At 50.7% G+C, this 17,213-nt stretch overlaps 1 protein-coding gene across 1 annotated transcript in view; it reads right to left on the bottom strand.

Annotated features, from left to right (window-relative positions):
- Window positions 1-8,854: 8,854 nt before the first annotated feature.
- The window catches only part of PLXNA2 (plexin A2), a 127,032-nt gene continuing 118,673 nt past the window's right edge, over window positions 8,855-17,213 (bottom strand). Inside the window, exons 27-32 of the mRNA XM_039695807.1 lie at window positions 16,322-16,421; window positions 14,097-14,287; window positions 12,818-12,987; window positions 11,007-11,219; window positions 10,549-10,699; window positions 8,855-9,329 (exon numbers count right to left, since the gene is read on the bottom strand). Of these exons, the coding sequence (XP_039551741.1) occupies window positions 9,234-9,329; window positions 10,549-10,699; window positions 11,007-11,219; window positions 12,818-12,987; window positions 14,097-14,287; window positions 16,322-16,421 (921 nt within the window). The 3' untranslated portion in view covers window positions 8,855-9,233. The remainder of the gene's footprint in view (window positions 9,330-10,548; window positions 10,700-11,006; window positions 11,220-12,817; window positions 12,988-14,096; window positions 14,288-16,321; window positions 16,422-17,213) is intronic.

Genomic DNA, 17,213 nt, shown 5'->3' on the forward strand with positions numbered 1-17,213 from the left:
TGCCATTATTCCTGGTGCTCAGCCCACAGACAAGCCCATTCCCAGGAGCAATAAAGGCGAGCAGGCATCATAAAACTCCAGTAATCAAATGTGAAAAGAACAGCCCAATTCATTAATAGCCAGACAAGCTGATAGAGACATTCTTAATTATCAAATATTACCATGGAGTTCATTTTTACCTGAGTTGTTTAAGCCTGACCATCCTCCTTCCCTTTCCTACACATGCTGCCCTGGGGCAGCATTGAACATTTGTAATTAGATTCCTCCAGTGGAGTTAATTATGAGGTGACAATAAAGCCTGAGTGGTTCCCATTTTCCTAAGTATAATTTGGGAGTAAAAACAACCCCTTTGTTTTGGCATCAATATTTGTAATTTTAAGTTTAACATGAACCTCGGGGTGTACTCTTGATCCAAATAGATACAGACGTGTTCATGTTGGATTATGCTGTACATCTATTTTATATTGTGTTTTTATACTTTCACATTATTTTGTATCCACTTGCCTGCACAGACCTGTCAATATTCTGGCGCACAGACAAGATTTCTCTTCAGGATGATCTCTAAATTAATTAATGAGTTTTCATCACGTTGATGTCAGTCTGGGACAACATCAATATTTTGCAGGTTCCAGGTTGTCCTGGCACCCAGGGCAATAATGTTTTATGTTTTATTATTATTACTTTTAAATCTTAATTAAATTATAATTTTTATAGCCCCAGCAGGTGAGGGGTCCCAAATGTCCCTTGGAAAGAGCCTGGAGTTGAGAGGGGGGGTTTAATGTGGGTTTTAGTGATCTGCTCCATTTTAAGCACTGAAGTGTCCAATAACACAGAATTAAATTTCCATTACAAATGAGTTGGCCACTTAAATCCAACCAGACCCTGCATAAATAAAGAGCAGGGGATTTTTGTGGCCCTTATTGCCAGCCTGAGATCACTGTCTGGTTCCATCCAATTCCATGTCACCCTCCAGCTAAGCACTCACAGACGGGAAAAGATGCTGAAATTTAAACAGGTCAAAATTAATGCCACGACTGTATTTGATAATTGGAAGTGTCACCTCCATTAGCTCGCCCTGATAAGCAGGCTGGAAAAGGCAGCACCAGGATGTCCAAAATCTTCTGCACAATCTGCAGGGTGACAGTGATGGAAAAACGGGGGCACCCTGCACGCTCAGGAGGGGAAAGGAGAGCTGCCCACGGGGGTGCAGGGCTGGCAGGGAAACTCCAGGATATTCCACTGCTCTTTCAGTGCTGGGACCCCCAAACTTCCCACGTGGAAGATCCCACACCTGCTGTCCTGGCTCTTTCCACACTGTGTCACTCCCTGCCCTGGATGTGGGTGTGACAGAGGGATCCAAGCCATCTGCATTTTATATAACCTTTATTAAGCATCACTTGACCTTGTCAGTGCCAATAAAGGCCTGTGAAGTGCACGCCAGATAAAATGTAATTTTTAATTGAGTATCCTTATTACATCTATTAACAAGGTGCAGATGAATACAAATGACCCCACGGTCGATGCTGTCGATTCGTGTTGGAGTTTCTTTCTCCTTTGCTGAGCTGAAGGAGTCAATAACCTCCCAAAGGGTCACAGGCAGTGGAGATTTTCCTGGCAGCTGCTGCCCTGCCCCCAGGGTCTGTCCTGCAGTGCAGTGGCCATGGATAAGCCAGGACAGGATCAGCATCTCTGAAGGTAAAACACAATTCCAGCTCCCCCAGCCCTCAGGAAAGCTCTGGGAAACTCAGTTCCTATTTAATTCATTACATTTAGACTTACCCAAGGCACAGGTGAAAAACAGGAGTCTGCTCTTTTATTCCCTAATTCACAAATCATGTGAAAACTCCTCTCCACGCTGGGTGGCCACAGCACTGGAATGGTTCCAGGGCTTCCAGCCCATGGGATCTGTCTGGGGAGGTTAAACCTGCTGGTTCCAAGGGGCACATGTGGCCAAACTGCCCCCCGAGGTCAGTGTCAAGCTTTGGTCTCAGTTTGAGGGAAATAAGCTGGAATGACCTGCCTGAGGAGCAGAGTGCTGCTCTGACAGGATGGATTTGCATTCCCTTCAAACGGGAGCAGCTTCCCCTCTCCCCATTAGCCCTGCACTAAAACCAGAGATTGAGTCAAATGTCCATAAAAACCTCATCCCAGGGCAGCACTGAACTCCCTGCTGTGACCCACAGTGTGCCAGGCCTTCCCCTTCTGGCTTAGATTTATCCTTTTTAGTACCTAATTTGGAAAGAAAAAAACCCCCACCCCTTGAGATCCTCCAGAAAAAGCAGTGAGACCTCTTGTTCTGCATCCACATGTTTCTTCTTTAATGCTTCCTTAAGGGTCTCCATTTTTCTGTCACTTATCATCATCCAGAGTAATTTTGGGCTGTTAGAGAAAGTTCATTGCTGTAATTGCGACCATATTGGTCATTAAAGTTGACAGACAGCTGCTGGAGAAGTCACTGGCTGATTCTGCTGCTCAGCAGATGCCTCTCAGCGTTTGCTGAGACGCTGGCCTGAATTTATGAGATGGAAGCAGAAGTGTTTCACCTCAAGGACTGAGCGTTTCAGCGAGGGGAAAACACAAAGAACTCACCCAGGTCTTCTGTTTGCAAACAGGGTTTGCTGCTCCTGCTCCAGCTGGAAATAAATGGAATTTCATGCAGTCCCTAAGGTGCTCCTGCCTGCAGGTGTTGGGGACCCCACCCCAGCTGCTCCCAGTTCCACCAGTCAGGGGTTATTCCAGATGTTCCATCCCTGGGAGTGCCCCAGGCCAGGCTGGACAGGGTTGGAGGTGTCCCTGCCCATGGCAGGGGGTGGCACTGGATGGGCTTTAAGGTCCCTTCCAACCCAAACCACTCTGGGATTTCCACTCACCCATTTTGTGTTGCTGGGATTCAGTAAATAAATATTCCCCACACAATAAATGCCACACAACATTTATTGTGTGGGGAAAATAAGGAGCCACTCAGGAGGGCTTTTTTAACCAGTAAACTTTATTTATATATAACAACAGTACAAAGTGAGTCCTTGGCTTGCAAAATAGGAGTGTTTCATATTTACAATAGGTACACAATAATATATTAGAATAATAACAAAACCCCCTTTTATTTCCTTGGAACATTTTTAAATACTTAAACTTTCTTACATTTTTTTTTCCACAACACTTGTAAAAACAACAAAAAACAGACAATCATCTTAAAAAAAAATATAATACAGAACTCCAGTGTGTCAAGTATAACGGGGAGGGGAGGAGCCAGAGAACGATGTGGTGGAATGGGCACAGACACAAATCAACTCCTTGTTCCTGCCAACACACAAATCCCCTAAAACTGCTGGGGCTTGGTCTGTGAGGAGAAGGGGAAGAAGAAATCAGAATCTGTTCCATGGCTGATACCTCTACATTCTGTTTTTGGGGGGACTCCAGAAGTTTTAGTACCTGTACATTCCCTTCCCCTCGCTGCCTCTCCTAGCGGCCCCCAAGGTGCCATCAACACCAAAACTCATCAGTAAAACAAGGACATTTCTACTGCATCTTCTGAAGCCAGGAAATAACGTGGCAAAATCAGCTTTTTGCCCTCCCCACGGCTGCTCTGCAGCTTTGTGTGCCCAGCCCTCGGGGTGGGAACGCCGGCTGGAGAAGCTGTTGCATAAACTTCCAAGCTGATCGGAAAGAGAGGTATTAAAAATCCCCAAGGAAAGGCCATACAGGAGATCTGGTGTTTGATTTGGCAGCCTTGGGAGGCCCGGGGAGTTTGGGATATTTGGGATATTGTCCGTGCAACTGGAAGGACCCTGCAGGCCTTGGGGGCGTGTTCCTCAACGCTGCAGAAAGGGAAATTCTGTCAGGATTATATTCCACGGTCACAAAGGAAGGAGAGGGATGGGAAACACGGGGATGAAGGGGGATCTGAAAGAACAAGCACAGAGACACTGCTGTGCTCACAGCACGGCCACGACACCGCTGGTGCCACCTCAGCCGGGCGGGCACAGACACCCTGGAGGGACAGAGTGGCTTTTCCAGCACGGAGCAGGGGGGCTCTACCAGCCCACACTGCCCCACCCTTCCACCTCCCCTTCTCTGACCACCCTGGGGTGCAGGGCTCACACCACAGACCCCCAGTTTCCTCCAGGAGCCAGGAAGGCACCAGGCACCACCTGCAGCTGGGGCTCCAGCCGCTGCTCCATTCCCTGCCCAGAACAGGACCAGCACCCAAATCTGGGGGTTTTCAGGGTGAAGGGGCTTTAACAAAGCCTTCCAGACAGGCAAAACTGGTCCAAACCTCCCATCCTCTTCCCCTGCAAAACCAACCTGACCAAGCTGCACTGAAACTGCCCCTCCGGGGCTGCTCAGCTCAGCGGATCCCCAGCGGTGCCCTCGCAGTGCACACATCTCTCACTCTGGTTGTTCCCCCACTGAATGTCTCCTCAGTAAAACCAAACCATCCTGCCCATGCAGGTGGCCTCAGAGCTGGCCCCGGTGCTTTGCCCTCAGCCTCTGACCCGCTGGTGTCTGGTTTTGGGTCCAGGCTGGGTGTTTGCACCAAGGACAGGACTGTGCTCCGAGCTCTTCCTCACACAACTGTGCAATGTCACAGCTCCCTGCACTATAGCCTTGCAACTCCCGGTGCAAATGTGGATCTGGAACAGGATGGCTGAAGCTCTGTGGCATTTTAATGCATCTTTGATGTCAGTTATTTACCCTCCTCGGAACATTTTTTCTTCTCTCCAGGGCGCAGTCACACGTGAGCTCTCCCTGATGGCCCAGCTTATTCAAGTCAGTCTCTTTTAGTTTCATTTAGTTTGGGGAGCTGAGTCCCTGTGACAGGTGAGCTCTGACAGCACAGGAAACTGGATGGAGAACAGCCAGTGACAGCAGAACGTGGCTGGGCTGCTGCCAGGGAAGGGGCTCGAGGCTCTGGAGCAGCACAGGGGCCGTGCTGGGAGCTGCTCTGCCCTGTGCCAACCTGGCCTTCCTCATCCCTGCTGGCTCCTGGGCACTTCTGGGAACGAGACCTTGTTTGGAGGCTGTGCCCACTGCAGGAGGGGAGGCTCTGACCCTTTTCCCACACAGACTTGAACACCAAGACCCACCAAGGAGCTGGGAGCCAGCAGCGTGCAGAATGCAACCCCAGAGCCTTAAACCCTCTCGCCTTTGCCCTCCACGAGCCCACCCAAACTGCTTCCTACGTTGGGACATTTTTTGTGGAGTCCAGTGGAAGGTAGGAGGGAACACTGACGTGGGGATGGGCCACCAGGATTTTAAGACAGAGTGTGGAAGGCACTGCTGTGATGAAGTGTTGGCACTGCGCTCACCGTCCCCAGCGTGTCACAGCCCCAGCCCTGGGGAGGCACCGCTGTCCCCACGGCCATCCTTCGGCAAAAACCTGAAATTCCACACCTGGAATGCTGCTGGGGTGCAGCCAGGCCGTGGCAGCAGTTTTGTTTCTCAGTGCTGGTCCCCACGGTGGGTCCTCCCTGCTGCAGAGAGGATATCCAGGGTTTCCAGGGATATCCGTGCTGGATTCCACAGGGTTTCCAGGGATATCCATGCTGGATTTCACAGGGTTTCCAGGGATATCCATGCTGGATTCCTCAGGGTTTCCAGCGCTTTGGCCGTGCTGATCCCTCCTGCCTCCCTTTAAATCCATCCTTTGTGGCAAAGCGTGGACCACTCGCTGTCCACGCCCTCTGAGCTTTGGTGGCTGCGGCTCCTCGGCGGGGCCAGCCTTGCCTGCCAGCTCCCCTCTCCTGTGTGGGGTTTTAATAAAGGCTTTCAAGGTGGAGAAGCGTTTGATTAGCACCTCGCTCCCCCTCGGAGTGGGTGCTTTGATAGCTCATGAGCAGAAGATTAAACGGAATTATTCAAGCGGTGACACCAGGCAGAGAGATCCCGGCAAGTGACGTCTCCCACTTTGATGTCGGAATACCTGAAACGGAGCGAACTGCAGACTCCAAACTCCACGTGGCCTTGCAGGAGGAAGGGGGCAATGAGAGGGATGTGAAATCGTTTCATCTAAGGCAAGTGCCCCCTCCTGACCAACCCTCAGTCCAGTTTGCTGCGAGTGAGAAGAAAATGCCATTTTGAGATCTGAAGCTTCCTCCTCCCGAAGGAGGAATGGAAACATTGCATGCAAGCAGGGCAAGAGATTCCCAGCGCTCTGCCCCGGGGGGATACGTTGCTTCAATCCATATAATTGCCTGTAAAGATCCATAATTAATGTCAACCACCATGAGGAGATACTTGGCAATGTATTTGTAGGCCACCCCTCCAGCCAGGACTGTGCTGTTCCCTCTGCTGTTCTCCCGAAGCTTTTCCAGGTGACGGATGAGGTGTTTTTGCTGTTTCCTTCAGGATTCAGTCAGAAGTGTAAGAGTTTACTGGTTTGCAAAGTGCTCATGCTGCTTTCCCTTTTTTTTTTCCTCTCTGCTCAGATCGTCCCACAGCACAGAAGATGAACTCAGTTGTGCCCGTGTCTCATTCACGTTCTCCCAGAGAATCCAGGGGGTGTGTGGGGAGCTCCACGTCTGCTGAGAAAATACAGGGGAGGGGGCATGACAAAGCCTTGGCTCAGGGGGTGCTCCTGGCCAGAGGGGAGGGAGCAGGAGGAGGAAAACAGGACGAAAAGCTGCACAAGAGCCTCTCAAAGGGATGCAGAGAGGAGCACCACGAGGGCTGCGGGGCAGGGACATTGTCACCAGGCCCGGGTGAGGCACAGCCAGGCCTTTGCTTTGGGCTGTACTCGTGTTTTGAGAGTCCTGCAGAGATAACTCCCCAGACTGGTATTTGGAAGTGTTTGGAAGTTGTTCAGGAACTTTTTGGAGTGCTCTCTTTGGGTTTCAGAGTACCATGAGAACTTGGCGAACCCAAACCAACAACCACAGCTAGAACAGACCTGGCAATCCCTCTCCTAAGCTGTGTGATGGATCAGGGGGAACAGCAGGAACAGAACCAGCAAAAAACCTGCAGGATTTCAAAGCCTGACCCTCTGCCATGCCCTGGGGTACCTGCAGCACAGGGCAGGCCAGGCTGGGGACTGCTCCAGCGACGTTCCTGGCGCTGGGCTCCGCAGTGCCTGACTTTTAGCAGGACTTTTGCACATTTTTTGCCTCAGAAATGAGATTCACCGTGAAGGAGCAGGATCCCTGGGAAGGGAACTCTTGGATAACAGGCAGTGCAAACACTGCTCTGCCTTTCAGTCTCTGTTTCTGCCACTCTCCCCCTGTCTCAGTAAATCCAGTGCTCAGGCTGCTGTAAATGTCAAGAACTTATTGCACAAGGTTGATTATTATCATCAGTATTTTCTGTTTTTCAGAGAGACTCACAGAAGTGGATTACCAAAAGAAAGTGGACTTGGCATGGCTTTTACTGAATGGTAATTAAACCAAGTTTCCTGAGTATTTCTCTACGTGCTTCTCCCCTCCCCTGGTGCTGGACTGCAGGACACGGAAAGCCAGCAGCTCTCAGGGAGCCCTGCTGGGCTCCTCCAGGCAGGAATGGTGGAGGAGGGGGATGGAGATGGAAATGGATTTTCCTTCAACACACACGGGCTGCAAACGAAGGTCCCAGTCTGGTGTGACACTGCCTGGGCAGACACCAGGAATTATTTTGCTGCCACTGCCAAGCTCCTGCAGCCAGCTCTTGTATTTCCATTAGGCCTCCTCTCCCTGCCCTCCCCACTGCAGCCTGCATACGTATCAATATTTACTACAGAGAGAAATATTTACAGCATTCCTTCCCCTCCTGGCACTCTACAAAGGGACACACATAAGCTTTGGTGTCTTTGAAAGAAATAACACTCACAAACATTTGCCTGTCACTGGCCACAGGAACGTGTGCCGTGGGGGCCAGCAAGGAACTGAGGAGAACAACGAGACGCCGACACAGAGACACGACAGCAGAGCTGGCTGGCCCAGGGTGCTGGTTAAGGTTTGCTCTTGCCTGGGGCAAAGATTTCTCTCCCTTTCCCAGTGGAAATGCAAGTTCTGGTCCTGGGCGAGGCGGCAAACGCTGGCGGAGACACCCAAAGGGAGCCTGTGCCCAAGGACTGCAGGTCCAGCAGAAACGCAACAAAATCTGCTCTCCCAACATCCAGGCTCTTCAAGTATTGTCACCGTAAACATCGGGGTTTGGGGGGCTTTGCTGCAAGAAATCAGATGTGGCTGCTGGAGACCCCCAAAACCAACCCTGGAGGTGTCAGCCCAGCTCTGCCTTGGCTCACGTGGCACCTGCAGGAACCAGCAGTACTGGATCACCGTGGCCATGCTGGACACTGCTGGATCACTGTGGTCATTCTGGTCACTACTGGATCACCGTGGCCATGCTGGACACTGCTGGATAATCACAGCCATGCTGGACACTGCTGGATCACCATATCCATACTGCTGGATCAGCCAGTGAGGTGGGATGGAGGTGGAAAAGGGAAAAGCAATGAAATTCAGGTCTTCCCTCATTCGACACTAAATGGGATTTAAAAAAAAATACATATATTGACACTATATAAATACATGGATAAAGCTGGGTTTCAGACAGGTCGGATGATGTGATGGTTTTGCAATTCAGGTGAAGTTCCTTCTAGTGCCTCTAAGTTACTCAGCCACTGGACTGTTTTCGGGCAAAACTGCAATTTCGCTTGTGTAAAAAGGTGTGGTGCAAACTTGTGCTCGTATTTGTTGTAAGAATCCAAAACAAAGACATTTTGGTTTTCCAGATGTTCCAATTGGCGTGAGAGTCCATTTGCAGAATGCCTGAGCCATGTCCTTGGAAGGCTCTGAGGGACAGGATTCACAGCTGATCCTTCTTGCCAGGATTATCTGTATGGCCTCTGTGGTTTTTGCTCTATTTATTTCCTTTTTCTTCCTTTTTTTTTTTTTTTTTTTTTTTTTTTTTTACAAAAAAACCCCTTTAAATAAAGTTTTGTTTTCCAATATACATTAAACAATTTTCATGCAAAGCAGCAGTCGTGAAGACATCCAGACTTTCCAGGTTCCTTCTTTCCGCGTACACTTGAAAAAATGATCCACCTTGCTTGGACTTGGATTGAGATGTTTCACCTTCTTCCCTTCCTGCCCTTTCAAACTGGATCCTGTATGAGTTTTGAACACAGCCAGTCCTTGAGCCAGGCTCTGCTCTCTCCAGCAGAGCCTTGGGGGGTGTGTCCAGTGCCTTCCTTGCTTGTTCTCCTCCAAATTCCCGAGAGTCCGTGCGATCCTCTGCCCTTTGCTGCCCGTGACCTTTCTTCAGCTCTCGAAGGACATGGCCCCGATGAGTTGCTCTACTTTGTAAGCCAAGCGCTGCCTCCGAGCCTGCTCATCCTGCTCCAGAGCTCCGATGAGCTGGGGGAGAGAACAGGAAAAGGGGGAAAAAAATGAATCAGAGAGAGAAATCAGCCTGAGAGAGGGGGTGGGAGAGGTGGGCAGTGAGATGTGAGCAACCCAAGCGGGGAGCTGTGAAATCCCAATAAATAGCAAAGCAACTTGGCTGTCGTTGGTTTGTTGGACCCTTCCATACCCACCCAACAAAAACCACTCTGGTGCCTTGGACTCCACGTTTCTTGTCTCGTTTAGCAGGAAAGTGATGAGATTTTTCAACCCTAATGGGAAAATAGCCGTGGCGTTGTATCACAAATGGCTACATGCAGTTCAATGACAAAACCCTTCCGTTTCACGGACATAATTACAAAATCGGTTCTTCTTGCAGCGAAATGAAGGGGTGGAACAGATGGCTAGAACTTGGTTTCAAGTGATGCATTCATTAAAGGAGCTCAGGCTGCCAGGAAGCCTTTGCAAACAGGAGCCTGTGCCACTACAACAGGGATTTGGACCGTGCTGCTCCCAAAGGACACCCAGGTTTCTGGGGAGCTTTGATGGGTCATGAATATTTTCCACTGCACTGGGTGCATGCCTGAGCTGAGGTATCCAGGTGCTCCCACAATATTTTAGCTCTCAGTGCTCCTGGGGAGGATACTACAAGTGTGGCCAATCCCAAATCCCTCTGTGCGTGAAGAGAACAGCGGGGCAGGAGCGGCGCCAGCTACGGCCGGGCTGCGTCCAGGGAAGGGAGGGCAAGGAGCTCTGGGAGGCAGCAGAGGGGTCCCGACACAACCCAGCACTGCATCTGCTCTCCCACACACTGCCATGGGGCCCTAACACCCTGGGGACACCATGGCACAGGGGACACTGTTGCCTAGAGGACACCATTGCCCAGGAGACACCATTACAGCCCAGAGCACGCCATCACTCCAGGGGACACCATCACTCCAGGGGACACCAGAATGGCCCAGAGGACACCATCACTCTAGAGGACACCATTGCCCAGGGGACACTGTTGCCTAGAGGACACCAGTGCTCCAGGGGACACCATTGCCATGGGGACACCATTAAAGTCCAGAGGACACCATCACTCTAGAGGACACCATTGCCCAGGGGACACTGTTGCCTAGAGGACACCATCACTTCTGAGGACACCATTGCCCAGGGGACACCACCATGGCCCAGGGAGCGCCGTTTCCCAGGGGATACCATCACTCCAGGGGACGCTGCTGCCCACACCCACCTCCTCGCTGTACTTGCTGACGTAGGAGTAGATCTCGTTGAGCGCGCTCAGCATGTTGAACTCCACGGCGTGCAGGCGCGACTGCTCGGCGAGGTAGGCGTTCATGTCCTGGTCACTGATGGCCGGGAGCTTGGCGATGTCCGCGTAATACCTGCAGGAACGAGGGGTCAGGGCAAGAATGAGAAACAGGAATGCCCCAAATGTCCCTGTTCCCCCTGCGGTTTAAGCTAAGCTCTGCAGGGATACGAACATCTTTTTGTTTTGTGTTTACATCCAGCAAAACGGGATTCTGGGCTGTAATGAGCTGAAAACAGGAGCAGCGGTGCTTGGCGGGGCTGAGAACCACCCTGCAGCATCACTGGTGGTCTTTGTTCTTCCCTTCCACTCAGGATGCTCTGTCCTGAGACCCATGGGGTTTGGGAGCACCCTGCACCCACACTGCCACGTGCTGCCCTCACCTCTCCACCCAGCTCTTGTAGCTGGGGATGTCCTTGGCGTACAGCAGCTTGTTGGAGGGGGAGTCCTTGCCCAGGCGGTGCTCCGAGGTGGAGCAGGAATCCATGAAGGTCTGAGCCACCACGGACAGGCAGGCGTCCGTGATGCTGCCCTTGTGGATGTCGAACACGAACTGCGGGTTTTTGATCACGTTCACCCAGAAGCGGAGGGGAAGGCTGGGAGGCAAAGAGGGAATTGAAATGAAATGAGAAGACAAAGGCGAGGAAAGGGCTCGTGCTGTGGATGGTGCTCCCAGGCAGAACAAAAATGGTGGGAACAATAAGAGAAGAATTTAAACAGGAGCTGGGCCAAGGCCATCAAGCACCAGTTAGCCCAGTGCTGCCCAGATGGCTGCTGGTGGATCCTGCCATGCCCAGCAGCTGCTCCGGGCTCAGATCCCGCACGGAGCAGTGGAGGAGATGAGGGGCAGGGCAGAGCTGGGCAGTTTGGGGGTACTGGGGGAGCATCAGCAGGAGGAGCCCACCAGGAGGAGCTCACCAGAGCAGGGTGCAGTGTGGGGTGAGCAGGGCAGCCCTGGCACTAATCAGCGCTGCCCGGCCGCGCTCCGGCACCCACGAGCTGGCAGCAGGAACCACAGGCTTTGTCCCCAAATCCCGGGGCCTTTGCAATCAAAGGGGAATTATTATTCCTTTTTTTCTTTGGCTGTATAGCAGGATCAAAAAAGCAGCTGCTGCTTTCTATTACCTTTCAAGTCGCAGCTCTCTCTGTCTCTCCAGCTCGCTGAAGGCTGCAGCCTTAACTCTTGCAGTGCTGCAGGAGAGCAGCTCAGCCCCAGCCCCAGCCACCCCAGCTCCCTCCTCCAAACTTCCATTTGCTTCAACCTGCTCCAGGGGCAGCCTTCTCTCACATCCTCACAAAAATTCCCTTTCTGGAAATGCTGCAGCTCAGCTGGGATGGGGAGAAGGAAGGTCCAGGCCTGGTGGGGGCTATTTGCTCTGGCAGACCAAACTCTGGTGGTCGTTGCTTTCTTTTTTTCTCATAATGTCTTGTGATTCTATAGTTTTTATCCCACTAACTCCTTCTAAGGCTTTAAATGAATTGTTTTGAGCTTCCCACTGCCTTAGCAGGGAAGCAGTTTTTGCAGCCATGATGATTAGAGGCCTTTTAAACCATGAGGGACTCAGGGGAAAATACAAGGTCTTCAGGGAACAACCATTTGTTGTGCTTTTTTATTCCTTTCTTGCAGAGGTAAATTTCCAACCCACAGAGGTTTTAATCCTAAAATAGCAGCAGAGGCAGAGATGTGAGAGCTCCCACTGTTTGGAGAGGCTGGACCTGGCTGCAGCCCATGCCTTAGGCAAGCAGAACTGGCTCCTTCTCCCTGTGCCACCTCCTGCTGATGCCCAAATGCTCCACGTGCTTCCCAAAGGGATGGGAAAGGTGCAGCCACTGGCTGAGCTCCCCCTCCCAGCCAGGGCTGGCATTTGTGGCACAGCAGGGCTGTGCAGGCAGCACGGGGCAGGCACTGGAGCCTTGCTTCCCCCTCTTCCCCAAGTCCAGATGTGCAGATCTACAGCCTGAGGGCAGTGTCCATCTCCGACCCTGGGCAGAGACAGCCAGGCTATCTCCCTTCCCTCCAAATCAGGATATTTCAGCATTTTAGCACCCTGTGAACACTGCCAGCCCACCGAGGCTCAAACCCCACCTTTGCGTCCCCCTTTGGTGCTTGGCTGTCCCAAATCCTTCCCAAAACCACCCCCCACATCTTTTTTTTTGCCCAGAATCAGGCGGGTGTGCCTCCCTGCCCCGTTACCAGTTGCTCTTCCAGGTGTGGCGCACGTCGGTGTCGTGGATGCCGTGCTTGTCCGCCTGCTCGTCCAGGAAGTCAAACATGTACTTGATGGCGAGGGGCAGGGCGCTGCCGCGGTGCACCGTGCTGAACAGCGTCTCAAACAGGTCGTCCACGAACTTCTGCAGCGTGCCCTGATGGCAGGATGGCAATTCAGACAGCTTCTAGGTTGTTTTTTTTTAGTGTAATTTTGTTCGGGGCTTTGTTCGCCTCTGCTCGGGGTGGGGGGAATTGAAGTTTCTCTTGGAAAGGTTCTGCTTCACCAAGGGTTTCAGAATTTCTGGGTGAGGCCTTATGGGCTTCAGTCAACAAAAAGGAGATTCCCAGGGCCAGAAGATACAAAGGGGATAAATGAACATTGACAAACACCCAGTGTGATCAGATACCTGGTCTGGGAAATGATTGCTAAGAGAACCAAAGCATGAGGACCAAGTTAGCATTGAAAGGATCAATAACCAATAGGAGATCAAGTACTAAGAATTGTGTAATTTAGAAGCAGTGAATGTGAATTTCCTTGGAGGTTTTATGTATAAATATGTGAAAAATGGGGTAAAACCCCATGTGTGATGGAAGGATTTTCATGCACAACCCAGACATGTGTGGATGAGATAATTTCTATTGCACATCCTGGCCAGAATAAAGTAAACTTAATTCTCTAATATTGAAAAGATGTTGTCGGAGAGTTTTTGTTTTTTCCTGCATTTTTGGTGACAGAAGCAGCAATCCAGGGGTGAGGGGAGGGACAGGCACTCCTCTGGCCAAGCAGTGGTGGCAGGAAGGGACACCAGCCCCAAAAAGTGCCACCACAGATCCTTGGGAATAACCAAGGTCAGGGTCTTTCAAAAAGCCCCAGCCCGCAGCTACTCATTCATTTATTCTTTATTTCTAACCTGAAATAAATTTTTTTTGCTTTCCAGAGCACAGCTGTGTTATCCACACTGATGAGCACGTGGGGAAAAGCAGGAGAATCATGTCTGGTCGAGGAAATGGGTAAATATTTCCAGGCACTGCTTCATTCACCAATTTGTGAATTGATGAACAGTTTTAACATTGTGCAAAAAAAAAAAAAAAAAAAAAAGAGAATTGCAGCAATTGCCTTGAGTGTGAGGAAATCTGGGCTGTGCTGTAGCTGCTCCAGGACTCTCCCAATCCCAGGAAAACCCAGCCAGGCTGGGAGCTGAGACCACCAGCACCCCTCGCCGCGCCTCACCGCGCGCTGCCCAGCTGAATCCAGCTCAGTTACCTTTGTAGCCAGGAGCCTGGTCAGGTAGATCTCAGAGACCATCTTGCTGCCCCTGTCCCCTTCCTTCTGGTCGCCGTGGTCGTGGTTCTTGACCAGGTGCCAGACCTTGACGCCGCTCTCCAGGTCGGGGGTGATCATGGGCGCGCGCGAGCGGAGGCTGTCGGGGCTGCCCGTGTAGCGGAACGTGGAGTCTGAGCCAGGGAGAGAGGCTGGTCACTCCTTCTGCACCTCCCTCAGTGCCCTCACCAGGGCTGATAACACCCAAATAATTTGCATTGGGGTTTTTTGGCGTTTTTTTTTTTGGTGGGGAAATGAAATGGAAAACCGCCATGGTTTTGTTTCGCACGCGTTCTCACTCTGCGCCGTTAAAATTTGGGGTTTGTCAAAAATCTGTGTTGGTTTCCCTTCAACAAAAAACCTCAGAATTGAGCTTTTTTTCCCCTCCCATATTTGGCCTTTCCTGCCCCATTCACGTCCTTTCCTGATGTGAACTCCTGATACAAATCCACACAAAAATCCTCCCTGAGTCGCAGCTCACACACAACCTCAGCACCGACTCCTGCAGAAGCAGAGCCCTGACTTCAGGATTTTGTAAATAATGGGGAGCTGCCCAGCACAAAGGGCAGGAGAAGCTGCTGAGCTTGTCCTTGAGGCTTTCAGGAGAGCAGTGACGGCTCAAGCTGAGCCTGAACAGCAGAGCCTGAGGCCAGTCCTGCACCCTGTGCCATCCCTGGGCTGAGCAGGTCCAGCCTCGTGCTGTCCCTGCAGGGAAAAGGGAGCTCAGAGGCACCAGACAGCTTTCCCTGAATTGCTCAGAAACCATGGGGGGCATGTGGCACATTTATTTATATATTTCACTTCCCAAAGAATGTCTCTCCCCAGATCCTCAGCATCTCCAGGATGAGACATGAGGCTGAGGAGCCCAAATGTGCCCTGCTGGATTTTTCCTCCTGCTACATTTCTTTGTTCTCTGGGAATCTCGTGCATTTTCTCAAGTTTAGTCTTCAATTCACTGCTCACCCTCCTCGTCAGGAGTGCAGGGATCGATTGTAAATCAACTGAGGGAAATACTCAAGTCATTACCAAAGTAGCTGGATTTTCATCCCTGATTAAGGCTTAGATAAATGAGTGCTCCAACTGATATAATTAAGGAGACAGACAGGGGGACAGCTCAGGAAGCATGCAGTAATTCTATTTTTAAACATATCTCTGTACTGATATATGACAGGGGAAGTAAATAAGTATCTAATTTAAATTCTGCCGGCACAATTAGAAATATTAATCTCAACATGAGCAATGATCGCTCATATTGGCGCTTTGCAAAAGCTTTTCCAGCTGACAGAGATCAATGAGCACTGAGGGCTCAGGCTGTGAGACCCAGCCTTGCTTTTTCCATCACCTGCACTATGGGATGTGTGGGCCTACACCTGGCAGGGGGAAATGCCTTTTCTCCTGGTTTTTACCTCAAGACTCCCCTGGTTTTGGCTCCTCAGAACACTTGCTCGAGCTAAAAACCAACATTATTTTGGGAGCTATAAACAAGAGGAGGAGATGGGTTTGTCAAGAGACTTTTTGCTGGTAAAACACTCTGTGAAATGAACGATAATGAAAGATCAGCACTCGAGAGATTTTGCCACTGCTGCCTTTTATGGAAGTCTATTATTACAATTATTGTGGATTTAGTGTTCCAAGCGTGCACCTGGCACCTTGCAGGCTCATTTTCTCAGGCTGCAGCATCTTCAGGGACCCTCTGGAATGTGCTGAGCCCTTCTATTATGCAAATCAGGAATTCCCAGGTGTGCACATCCCTGCACTCTGTGCTAAGATTGCCCTTCCCCATTTGTGACCCATTAGCTCAGAGCTCAGCATCGTGCACTTGGGGAGGAGAGGGGGAGGATCAGATAAATCAGGTTTATCTGTGGAGCTGCCCTGCTCAGGGCCACGGGGCTCAGAGATCCTCTCCTGCATCACCCATCCCCTCTGAGCCCTCGGACCTTTCCCAAGCCCCACATTCCCAAAGGCATTGGGAATTTCCTTTTCCCTCCTCTCACCTTTCCTGGTCCTTTTGCTGCTCTCACAGCTGGAAAAGCCTTTGCAATCCGAACCAGCAGCCAAGGATGTTTTTCTGTTTGGATTTCCATTTGTTTTGGGTGGTTCTTTGTGGGGAGCTGCTGCTTTTTCCCCACCTACACCCCAGTGTCTGTCCATCCCACCCCATTTCTTACCGTATCTGCTGATGGATGTCCGGGAGATGCTGGCAGAGGCAGGGATGTTGTAGGAGGAGGTTTGCTTGGGAACCAGAGCCACCACGGAGCGGTCTGACACCTGGGGGAGGCAAAGCACCACGAGCTCAGGGGCATTCCCTGCCCACCCTGTGATCCCTGGCTGCTGATCCAGCAAATCCTGGGAAGGGCAGCCCAGGACACAACCCCTGAGCCCTGTGCTGGGTCAGGCCACAGCAGCAGCCTGAAGGAAATGAGGGATAAATCAAAAGATGTGGTGAAGATGCTTCTGGTCGTTCTGATTTAAGATTATGCCTTACCCAATAAAAATGAGAATCTCAAGAATTGTTGTGATCCAATTAAAGTAACAATGCAGAGGGAATAAAAGGGCTGTAATAACGTTATGGGCCATAAAACATTCCTATTAAACCATTTTTTATTTTAGCAATTTTTACGAACTTTAAAAGTTTGATTTACAGCGGAGCAAGTCATAAAGCCATCTTTCAGGGTATTTAATTGTTATCCCTTTACTGCTCCAGAGAAGGAATTAAACACTGGGAAGTCAAACTATAAATGAACATTAGCACTAACAAGGTTTTGTTACAGCAGATTTTAGTAGCCATGTTTAATTTTATCCTCCCTATAAATCTGGTAGTCACTGGAAGTTTTCTAACTTATTCCCCTTAATTAAGGAGCTGCAGGTTTCCAGGGAAGGGGCCTGAGTAGCTTTTAATTTTGAACTTGTGACCTGTGGTGCAGCACAGTGAGGGAGCAGAGAGTCACCACATCTTGCCAGGGCCCAGCAGCTACTTTTTAGAGGCTCAGCACAAAAGAAATGCCTCTTCCTGCTGCAGGAATTGCTTTTTGGGGCTAAACCCTGCATTATCTGCCAGGA

Source organism: Passer montanus, unplaced genomic scaffold (genome assembly GCF_014805655.1).
Source record: "Passer montanus isolate IOZ18808 unplaced genomic scaffold, ASM1480565v1 scaffold93, whole genome shotgun sequence".
In the NCBI taxonomy this organism is placed as follows: Eukaryota; Metazoa; Chordata; class Aves; order Passeriformes; family Passeridae; genus Passer; species Passer montanus.